Source organism: Mixophyes fleayi, chromosome 4, assembly GCF_038048845.1.
Source record: "Mixophyes fleayi isolate aMixFle1 chromosome 4, aMixFle1.hap1, whole genome shotgun sequence".
In the NCBI taxonomy this organism is placed as follows: Eukaryota; Metazoa; Chordata; class Amphibia; order Anura; family Limnodynastidae; genus Mixophyes; species Mixophyes fleayi.
This window is the reverse complement of record NC_134405.1, coordinates 334,063,720-334,076,325: the sequence shown is the minus strand read 5'-3', so window position 1 is coordinate 334,076,325 and position 12,606 is coordinate 334,063,720. Positions and strand designations below refer to the sequence as shown.

The 12,606-nt window shown below is 41.9% G+C and overlaps 1 protein-coding gene across 2 annotated transcripts in view; it reads right to left on the bottom strand.

Moving 5' to 3' along the window:
* Positions 1-12,606, bottom strand: part of SYN3 (synapsin III) — a 248,071-nt gene that overhangs the window by 152,947 nt on the left and 82,518 nt on the right. For both annotated transcript variants that reach the window (XM_075210442.1, XM_075210441.1), the window contains exon 4: positions 318-409. In XM_075210442.1, the coding sequence (XP_075066543.1) occupies positions 318-409 (92 nt within the window). The remainder of the gene's footprint in view (positions 1-317; positions 410-12,606) is intronic.

Below are 12,606 nucleotides of genomic sequence, written 5' to 3'. Positions count from 1 at the left end.
CAGCCTATCCAGTCACTAGGAACCAGTGACATCACTGAGAGTGCAGCCTATCCATTCACTAGGAACCAGTGACATCACTGAGAGTGCAGCCTATCCAGTCACTAGGAACCAGTGACATCACTGTGAATGCAGCCTATCCATTCACTAGAATCTAGTGACATCACTGAAATATGAGGTCATGTGGTAATTGCTACTCAGTATTGTTAATACATTGTAACATATGTTTACCGAAACAGGATCAATGTAGGGTGTTTTGGTACAGAGTAGTACATAGAATGAGAAAGTGATGTGACCATTTCAGCGCACTTTGATCCTACCTGACCACCTTGGTGCCATTCCTCATGACCTGCATATCTACCATGCATCCTCCATTCACGTATGACGCCAGATTCAACTCGGAGAATTCCGCCTTGAAATGAATGAGAAGAAAAGACAAAAATGCATGTCTATTAATATGAATAAGCTACTTATTGTTAAATATTGGAAGATAATATTTGTAGTAAAAAAAAAAACAGGCAGAATCCCTGCAGCGTATCTTTCACATTACAATAAACATATTATCACATACATCAGATTCAGCCTATTTCCACAGCTGCTGCATCATTCTGCAATTAGTTATAATGGTGATGGCTTTAACGTATCAGACACTCGCTCACACCAATGCCCCAGCCACTTTCAATACAAAGAACACAGAACTTTATGGGCCTGATTCTTTAAGGAAAGTAAAGCAAAAACAAATGAGTAACTTTGCACCTGGGCAAAACCATGTCGCATTGGAGGGGGAGGTAACTTTAAAATGCGGGGACAGATTTATAGTTGGGGTAAGGCATGTCCTAGATCAACTTTAAATGTCATTGTAAGGACAGATCTATCAAGAATGTGTGTGCTACATGAAAAAACAGCCAGTATTTAACTTATGTGCAAAATAATAACCTAATTTGCACCCCTTGTATTGTAACATGGTTTTGCCAAGGTTCAAAGTTACTAATTTTTTTTGTTTTCCTTTCCTTAATGAATCAGGCCCTTTCTGTCACCCATAGAGGGGGATTGATCAATCGCTTCATTTTGGCTCCGCCACCTGCAATGGAAATACCATTTTGTTGCGGGGGGCGGGGCCAAAATGACGCGATCTACCGCAAATCGCGTTGTTTTGGCCAGGGAATTGCGGGATGCAAGAGACTTGCCTGCTCTCCCGGGAGTCCGGGAGACTGACCGGGATTTCGAGAGTCTCCCGGACATTCCGGGAGAGTTGACAAGTATGAAATAAAATTCAACATAATCTATTACCTGGGAACATTGGATCCCTGGAAAGTAATATTTATCTTTTTTTTTAGCTTATTAATAGAGATGAGAGAATCATTTAATTCTGCTATTGCTTTACCTTTCCAGAGAATGGATACATTTTGTCATGCATTTGTATTTGTAAATGAAAAACGAAAAACAGAAACGTTTGCAAACCATCTTATTATGAATTCAGGATATGATTTTTATCAACGTTGATATCTTTGCATAAAAGTGTTTTGCTTACAAAAAGCACAAAAAGCTTAAACAAACACGTACATTAATATAGAAGGGGGATATTGCAGATAGCACAGAAGTAATACATAATATCATAGACAGCTGCAACCAACAGCTAAAGTTGTATGAAATATGAGAGAACAAACTTGGAATTATCAGTCTCTATTACACCAAGCATCTGTCAGCCTTGGCAGAGCCCTAAATCCATACAGAACATGTGTTTTCAAAATATTTCATGTATTTGATTAAAATATTTAATACGCTATGTTCGTATTTAATACACACGTAAGATATACAATGTCCTCTACTTATTTTGTTTTCAGTTTCATGCCCACCAGCTTAGACGTCAAGTGCTACATGTCCCAGAAAGGCCTCAAGTTCTGCTGAGACTTGTAGTACTACATAGAGAGCAACAGGACTGAATCAGAAAACGTGTGATTTTTTTTTTGCTAACGAATTAGAATTTTAACGTTAGTCTTAGTCAGGAGAATTTAAGTGAATAATAAACTATCTGTCTTTGCCCTATTACAGCTGCGCTGCATCCACAGGAAAAGCCGCATGATTACCCAGGTAGGAGAGTTTCCTGTCAGGCTCTAAATTTAGCAAAGCCAATTTTTTTTTTCTTTTCCTGTTCCAGCAGCTTCTGCTGAGAATCGTCAGCGTCTCCAAACAGTGCGGTACCGCTTCATGTGGTAGGATGGTCTATGTACACACCCTGATCAAAGGACGGGGCCAGGGATTTACACTTTGATTTTAGGGACAGTTTGATCAGGTTTCTGCGGTACAGCGGCAGTAGCTGATTAGTTAGCATTGCTCAGGCTAAAGAAAACCAACATGTCGGGTCAAATTCACAAAAGTAGCATTTTATAGCCAAAATAAAAAGATCCAATAGCAGTCCAATTCACAAACAAATTAAAAAGTCATTTAATATTGCAAATAGGGCAATATATATATATATATATATATAAATAAACAGTCGTGCTGGGCCACTTAGGCGAATATCGGCATCATGGTGCGATTTGATTGTTATGGAAAATATTATGTGTTGCACGTGTAAGGATGGGGCAGGAGTCAGTCAGAAGATTCAAGGAGCTAAGGAAGATATGTAGTGATGGTCTAGTTATTCTAAACAGCTCCTGTACGTGGGGGAACTGGTCTTGTTGGTAAGTGGTATATAAATATCTACTATATAAATGCCTAGTGGCGTGTGTGAAAAAAACCAAAACAAGCTGCAGCGCCACCTGCTGGGCAGAGTTATACACTTACCTATATATTTCTTGAAGGAGAAGTGACAGTTGGGAGTGGTTGGTGGTTGCCGGGGGTGACAGTGGGGAGTTTTTAACACCTTAAGTAGCTTGATGAAGGATGTGGCGATGAAGATGAAGGATGAGGTGATGGAGAAAAATGATGAGGCGGTGACATGTGGACAAAACCACGTTAAAAAAGGGCGCTTGCATCGGGAAGTAACGCTCTTCCCCTGAGGAGGCCTGGGCTAGGCCCAAATGCATGACAAGAACCTTTTTAACACCTTAAGTAGCTTGATTTGACTAGAATGCATGAGTATCATGCACGGGTTAACTTGTATAAATATATGTATATATATATATACACACACACACATCCAGGGCACTATAAAACACACTGCCTAGGTACCATGCATAGTGGTTAATACGGAGACACTTGGTAGAACTTATATATTAAAGTACCATAATTCAGTGAGAACAATGGCACAGTGATAGCTGGGGCCCCAGAGGAATGGCCCAATGATAGCTGGGGCCCCAGAACAATGGCACGATGATAGCAAGGGCCCCAGAGCAATCTCACAATGATAGCTGGGGCCTCAGAACAATGGCACAGTGATAGCTGGGGTCCCAGAACAATAGCACAATGATAGCTGGGGTCCCAGAACAATAGCACAATGATAGCTGGGGCCCCAGAACAATAGCACAATGATAGCTGGGGTCCCAGAACAATGGCACAATGATAGCTGGGGCCCCAGAACAATAGCACAATGATAGCTGGGGTCCCAGAACAATGGCACAATGATAGCTGGGGCCCCAGAACAATGGCACAGTGATAGCTGGGGCAGTAGAACAATGGCACAATGATAACTGGGGTCACTGAGCCATGGCACAATGATAAACTGGGGCCCCAGAACAATGGCAGTGATAGCTGGGGCCACTGAGTAATGGCTCGCTGATAGCTTGGGCCCCAGAACAATGGCACAATGGTAGCTGGGGCCCCAGAGCAATGGCACAATGGTAGCTGGGGCCCCAGAACAATGGCAGTGATAGCTGGGGCCACTGAGCAATGGCTTGCTGATAGCTGGGGCCACTGAGCAATTGCTCGCTGATAGCTGGGGCCCCAGAACAATGGCACAATGGTAGCTGGGGCCCCAGAGCAATGGCACACTGACACTTTGGGCACCAGAACAGTGGCACACCGATAGCTGTGGCCCCAGAACAGTGGCACAGCGATAGCTGGGACCCCGGTGTATTAAACATGATAAAACACTTGTTCGTGTTAACAATAACTTTTCCACAAAGCTCCTCTCAGACACCAGACATCCCCATATTTACACAGTGAAAAGATATCTACAAAACAGGAATTGTTTTTTTTTTGTTCCTTTACAAGAATTCATTACTATGAAAACAAATTAGATTAATCTAATCTAGTTCCTGCTGTGACCGTCCCTTGTATAAATTGGCCCAGTCGCTCACTGTCTGTCCAAGGACTTTGCCAGCGACCTAGATCTAAAAAGTCTAAACAGTTTGAGGAATCCAACCACTGATAACCGGGTCTGTGAGCACTTCACCCAAAACCTCACCAGCCCCACTCACAGATAACAAACACTGGACGGCACGTTTTCATGTGTAAATCCACACATAGCCAGGGCATGATGTGACTTGTAGTCCTGCACAAGATTACACATCATTTCCATGGGAGATACAGGATAGGCTACAGATCAGAAGTATTCGCATTGGGCTGCAGATGTAATCTGGATTATAGATGGGCGCCCTGATGTGTAGGGTATGGATCTAGTAGCATATTAGCGCAAATACGGTCTGTCTCCCTTCTCCTTGTTGATTTTAGGAAAACCCACTATGTGTGCTTCACTGCATTACTTGTGACTAGTATATAAAGCAGATCCCAATTTGGTGGCTAGTAAACAACACAAAATCCATTCTGGTGGTTATTACACACCAGTGCGTAGTCTATAATGCAGTGTCCAATATACTGACTGGTATAGAAGGCTGAGCCCAATCTTCTGACCACTGTACAAAGCTGAACCTAATCTACTTACTAGAATAAAACGCTGGGCTCTATCTGGTGGATAGTATACAAAGCAGAGACACATGTGGAGGTTAATGTACAAACCTAACCTAGACAGATGGCTAATATACAGTAAAGGCCCCAATTTGTTGGCTAGTGAGCAAAGCTGAGCCCAATCTGACAACCAGTATACAAATCTGAGCTGTAATCTGATAACCAGCATACAAAACTGAGCCTAATCTGATAACCAATATACAAAGCTGAGCTGTAATCTGATAACCAGCATACAAAACTGAGCCCAGTCTGATAACCAGTATACAAAGTTGAGTTGTAATCTGATAACCAGCATACAAAACTGAGCCTAATCTGATAACCATCATACAGAGCTGAGCCTAATCTGATAACCAGTATACAAGCTGAGCCCAATCTGATAACCAGCATACAAAGCTGAGTTGTAATCTGATAACCAGCATACAAAGCTGAGCCTAATCTGATAACCAGCATACAGAGCTGAGCCTAATCTGATAACCAGTATACAAGCTGAGCCCAATCTGATAACCAGCATACAAGCTGAGCCCAATCTGATAACCAGCATACAAATCTGAGCCTAATCTGATAACCAGCATACAAAGCTGAGCCTAATTTGATAACCAGCATACAAAGCTGAGCCTAATCTGATAACCAGCATACAAAACTGAGCCTAATCTGATAACCAGCATACAGAGCTGAGCCTAATCTGATAACCAGTATACAAGCTGAGCCCAATCTGATAACCAGCATACAGAGCTGAGCCTAATCTGATAACCAGCATACAGAGCTGAGCCTAATCTGATAACCAGCATACAGAGCTGAGCCTAATCTGATAACCAGTATACAAGCTGAGCCCAATCTGATAACCAGCATACAGAGCTGAGCCTAATCTGATAACCAGCATACAAAACTGAGCCTAATCTGATAACCAACATACAAAGCTGAGCCTAATCTGATAACCAGCATACAGAGCTGAGCCTAATCTGATAACCAGTATACAAGCTGAGCCCAATCTGATAACCAGTATACAAGCTGAGCCCAATCTGATAACCAGCATACAAGCTGAGCCCAATCTGATAACCAGCATACAAATCTGAGCCTAATCTGATAACCAGCATACAAAGCTGAGCCTAATCTGATAACCAGCATACAAAGCTGAGCCTAATCTGATAACCAGCATACAAAATTGAGTCTAATCTGATAACCAGCATACAGAGCTGAGCCTAATCTGATAACCAGTATACAAGCTGAGCCCAATCTGATAACCAGCATACAGAGCTGAGCCTAATCTGATAACCAGCATACAAAGCTGAGCCTAATCTGATAACCAGCATACAAAGCTGAGCCTAATCTGATAACCAGCATACAGAGCTGAGCCTAATCCGATAACCAGCATACAAAGCTGAGCCTAATCTGATAACCAGTATACAAGCTGAGCCTAATCTGATAACCAGCATACAGAGCTGAGCCCAATCTGATAACCAGTATACCAAGCTGAGCCTAATCTGATAACCAGCATACAGAGCTGAGCCTAATCTGATAACCAGCATACAGAGCTGAGCCTAATCTGATAACCAGCATACAGAGCTGAGCCCAATCTGATAACCAGTATACAAGCTCAGCCCAATCTGATAACCAGCATACAGAGCTGAGCCCAATCTGATAACCAGTATACAAGCTGAGCCCAATCTGATAACCAGCATACAGAGCTGAGCCCAATCTGATAACCAGTATACAAGCTGAGCCCAATCTGATAACCAGCATACAAAGCTGAGCCCAATCTGATAACCAGTATACAAGCTGAGCCCAATCTGATAACCAGCATACAGAGCTGAGCCCAATCTGATAACCAGTATACAAGCTGAGCCCAATCTGATAACCAGCATACAAAGCTGAGCCTAATCTGATAACCAGCATACAAATCTGAGCCTAATCTGATAACCAGCATACAGAGCTGAGCCTAATCTGATAACCAGCATACAAAGCTGAGCCTAATCTGATAACCAGCATACAGAGCTGGGCCCAATCTGATAACCAGCATACAGAGCTGAGCCTAATCTGATAACCAGCATACAGAGCTGAGCCTAATCTGATAACCAGCATACAGAGCTGAGCCTAATCTGATAACCAGTATACAAGCTGAGCCTAATCTGATAACCAGCATACAAAGCTGAGCCCAATCTGATAACCAGCATACAGAGCTGAGCCCAATCTGATAACCAGTATACAGAGCTGAGCCCAATCTGATAACCAGCATACAGAGCTGAGCCCAATCTGATAACCAGCATACAGAGCTGAGCCTAATCTGATAACCAGCATACAAAGCTGAGCCCAATCTGATAACCAGCATACAGAGCTGAGCCCAATCTGATAACCAGTATACAAGCTGAGCCCAATCTGATAACCAGCATACAGAGCTGAGCCCAATCTGATAACCAGCATACAGAGCTGAGCCTAATCTGATAACCAGTATACAAGCTGAGCCCAATCTGATAACCAGCATACAGAGCTGAGCCCAATCTGATAACCAGCATACAGAGCTGAGCCTAATCTGATAACCAGCATACAGAGCTGAGCCTAATCTGATAACCAGCATACAGAGCTGAGCCTAATCTGATAACCAGCATACAGAGCTGAGCCCAATCTGATAACCAGCATACAGAGCTGAGCCTAATCTGATAACCAGCATACAAAGCTGAGCCTAATCTGATAACCAGCATACAAAGCTGAGCCCAATCTGATAACCAGCATACAGAGCTGAGCCCAATCTGATAACCAGTATACAAGCTGAGCCCAATCTGATAACCAGCATACAGAGCTGAGCCCAATCTGATAACCAGCATACAGAGCTGAGCCTAATCTGATAACCAGTATACAAGCTGAGCCCAATCTGATAACCAGCATACAGAGCTGAGCCCAATCTGATAACCAGCATACAGAGCTGAGCCTAATCTGATAACCAGCATACAGAGCTGAGCCTAATCTGATAACCAGCATACAGAGCTGAGCCTAATCTGATAACCAGCATACAGAGCTGAGCCCAATCTGATAACCAGCATACAGAGCTGAGCCTAATCTGATAACCAGCATACAAAGCTGAGCCTAATCTGATAACCAGCATACAAAGCTGAGCCCAATCTGATAACCAGCATACAGAGCTGAGCCTAATCTGATAACCAGTATACAAGCTGAGCCCAATCTGATAACCAGCATACAGAGCTGAGCCCAATCTGATAACCAGTATACAGAGCTGAGCCCAATCTGATAACCAGTATACAGAGCTGAGCCCAATCTGATAACCAGCATACAGAGCTGAGCCTAATCTGACAACCAGCCTACAAAGCAGAGCCCAATCTGATAACCAGCATACAAAGCTGAGCTGTAATCTGATAACCAGTATACAAAACTGAGCCTAATCTGATAACCAGCATACAAAGCTGAGCCCAATCTGATAACCAGCATACAGAGCTGAGCCCAATCTGATAACCAGTATACAGAGCTGAGCCCAATCTGATAACCAGTATACATAGCTGAGCCTAATCTGATAACCAGTATACAAAGCTGAGCCCAATCTGATAACCAGCATACAAAGCTGAGCCCAATCTGATAACCAGCATACAGAGCTGAGCCCAATCTGATAACCAGTATACAGAGCTGAGCCCAATCTGATAACCAGTATACATAGCTGAGCCTAATCTGATAACCAGCATACAAAGCTGAGCCCAATCTGATAACCAGCATACAAAGCTGAGCCCAATCTGATAACCAGCATACAGAGCTGAGCCCAATCTGATAACCAGCATACAGAGCTGAGCCCAATCTGATAACCAGCATACAGAGCTGAGCCTAATCTGATAACCAGTATACAAGCTGAGCCCAATCTGATAACCAGCATACATAGCTGAGCCCAATCTGATAACCAGCATACAGAGCTGAGCCCAATCTGATAACCAGCATACAGAGCTGAGCCTAATCTGATAACCAGCATACAGAGCTGAGCTCATTCTGAATACAACCCAATTCATTTTGCAGAGACTCAGATCCAGCCTGTAGTAACACAGGCTGATAGCAGCTCTGCCTTGGTGCAAGCTCTCCTCCTTCCCCTTGAGCCAGCGCACTACCCTGCTCACATTGACTGCAATGAGGTCTGTCTCTCTCCAGGAGACACCCTACGAGGCACAATTGTAACTGTGGTATATCCATCCCTGTGTGTTTCACACATGCTCAATAATCTTTTCTAGTCTAAAGCGCCCTCTATTGGTGGCAGCAGAGAAATAGCTTTATAGTGATTGTGTTTATCTGCTGTGATTAATTATATGACCAAAACATATTGGACCTGATTGATTAGGGAACATAAATACCGATATGTGTCGTATTTTGCGCAAAATCTCTCTGTGTATGCCCAGAACTGGGCAATACGCCAGTGAGCGCAGTAACATCCAATTCACCTTTGGAAGCAAAGGACCCTTATGGCAGCTTCCAATTATGAAATTGGAATGCAATAGGGTAAAACAGGGAGGGGAATGAGCGTATTCATGTAGTCAAAGTACAGTAAGGACGTTCCAAGACCAAGAGCGCGCAGCAGCGTCCGATTCAAGCTTTGAGCATCTCTAAGGTTCTCTGTTGTATCACTTGCACCAGTTACAGGTCAGGTGTTAGTACGGATTACTAGTGATGACGGCTGTGTTTGCATGCTACAGCATGTGTTTGCAATCAGGAGCAACTGTAAAAATGCATTTTACGTACAATGGACATTAATAACATCATGATAAATATTTTGTAGCGGAAAAAAACCATTTTGGGAATTTATATTCCACATATGTATTGGCCGTATCCTGCAGTTTATTGTGTGTGTTAGAACAGAGCGGACCTAGATCTGTATTCTACAAGAGATGTTTCCTCAGGTCCGCTAGTTGAACACAGACGTTTGTATGCCCCATTTACATGTATTTTAAAAAAAACGCAATTTACGTTTCGCTTAGCGTGCCTTAATTAATCAGGCCCATTATAGCAGGTAAAACAATTCATTTTGTGTACACTCAAAAATAATTTTGTGAACCTGATTCTAAAACTTTGAGATCGATAACAAAATCCATTTTGTTGCACAAAGTCCATTTAGTGAAGCAAAATAAAAAAATGAAACGAATACAAACATTTTGTAGCCATAACAAAAAAAAAATGTAAGTCACAAAATTGAGTTTTCTTAAGATAATTTATAACAAAATGCTAACGCAAGAAACACAAAATCCATTCTGTAGCCACCAAATCTGTTGATTCCAATAAATTGGATACTATATGAATTCTAAAGCCAGATTTTGGAACGCAACATTTATTTTATAACAAAGTAATATGTTGTGTACAAAATTAGCTATATCCACAAACCAACCAAACAAAAATGAGATTGCTAGTTGCACATCAGTGCCATTCAAAAATATTATTCACTTGTTTCTAAAAAACATCATAACATAATCATTCTTGTCTATGAAATAAATGTCTACATAATGGATTTAGCTTACAGAATGGCCAGAATATTCAATAAAATAGATGTTGTGCAGAGGATATGTCAATCAAAAAATAAGTTAAATTGGTGGTCATTTAGAAAGTGTAAAATCTTGTTTTCTATTGGTTCCTGCGATCTGTCACTCAACCACTTCACTGGTGTCTGGGAAATGACATTAATTGTTAATTATCTCCCAGCCTCAGTGTTTACTTACTGTATGAACATGTAGAAATACATGAAAAGTGAAGTAAAGAAACAACAGCTCTCAGAATGCTGCCATCTGAGAAATCCATAGCAACAATGACATAATCCTATCACTCCACTTTATACCATACTCGCCTACCCTCCCGGGAGAGTAGGCTTCCTCTTCAGGGCTATCTTAATGCATGGGCAAGCTGGGCAGTTGCCCAGGACCCCACCAGCATAGGGGCCCCATAGTCTTGCCAACTCTTCATTATATTATTCCGGGAGATTTATACAGAACCTTCAAAACCTCTTTATTAAAACATTTATGTGGACTAATCACCTCAGTATCAGCTGTTATCTGTACATGCAATTTTGTAATATTTTGACCTTAACGAAAACAAGGTACACGTACTAATTGTACATAAGTGGGTGAGTGGTTGTGTAGGTAGGGCCCCGATGCACTGCTTTGCCAAGGGGCCTATAATTCTGTTAAAATGGCCCTGATCCTCTTGGGTCCCGGCAGAGGCGGGGCTTTATAACAGGATTTGCGTCATCGGGCACTGCCCCACTTTACAGGATGCCGTGAATCTCGACATTTCATAGATTGGGGCGTGGGCAACAGTGACGCGATGGTGGGAGGTTATAAAAGTCGTCAGGTGTGCTTTATATTCCATTCATCTATACTGCAGGAATAAGATTTCAGTCCGCCATATGAAACATGTTTACTTGTGATAAGGTTAGCGCAGGCATGGCGCAAAGCATGTCATGAAGCCCCGCCCACTTCAGTAAATACCTAGTGGCAGAAGAATGATGACGCAAACGTTTCATCACGCTCATACCACTCGGGGTTTACATGGATTCATATCGTGATTGCCCCACCCACTTTTGCGGCAAACCGCATAATATAGCCACGCCCACCTAGTCTTATTAATAGCTCACATCTCCTGGCAGGAAGGTCTGGAAAGCAGACAAGCAGGGTCATAAGGCATGCAGAGAAAAACTGCAGACCAGTTTTACAGCATGTGTAATCGTGATTCAGGTGTGGCGGATTTAAATAGATAAATAAAAGTGAATTAGTGATGTATTTTATATGTGCCAAGTTTCACAAGTGGAATAAAAGTGAATATGTGAAAGAAGCAATAAAACTGGACAACACACACATGCATAAATGAGGGAAAAATAATCTAGACTAACACAAATCTGATTTTGTTGCAAAAATGTATTTTAACAACACAAGATCAATTTTGCAACATACAACATTTATTTTTTTGCCACAAGAAAAATATTTTGTAGCACAGAAGTCACTCTTTGTCTCAAAAACAATTTTGGGACTCTTGGGGGAGGGGAAGGGATTGGCTGAAAATTAGTTTTGGTAGCACATGAAATGATTATGTGCCATAAAATATCTTTGCAACTTACAAAATCTATTTATTTTAGAAAAGCCAAAGTTTAGTTTTATACATCTGGGGGTAAATGTATCGAGCTGAGAGTTTTCCGGCGGGTTTGAAAAGTGGAGATGTTGCCTATAGCAACCAATCAGATTCTAGCTGTCATTTTGTAGACTGTACTAAATAAATGATAGCTAGAATCTGATTGGTTCTTCAAACCCGCTGGAAAACTCTCAGCTTGGAGTCATGTTAAAAAAATAAAATTTTGTCACACAGACAGATGTATTTTGCGGCACACCAAACAATTCTGTGCAATTATATTCAATTATGTAGACTAACCAATGGCTGATAAAGGCCAAATAGAAAATATATAACACAAACAGGGTATATTTTGCCTCTATGATTAATACAGCGATCCACGGTTAGAGTCTAACTCACCGACGGCACAGAAATACAACTACGTCGACGGTCCAATGTTTTTGGGCGTTTAATAAGAGTGATGATCGCACCAAAGTCGTCCTGGATTTATTTCCAGTTTACACGTTAGAATAACAGTCTGGCAACATTAAGGTATCACGTTTCCTGCCAGTATATGTATCCCTTGTCATTGCAGCGGGGTTAGATATTAGCAAGATGTTAGGTGAAGAGGTCAGCCATATTTTCCTAATGATTAGACGCATCCCGGCAAATAATTATTTAGTCATTCTCATT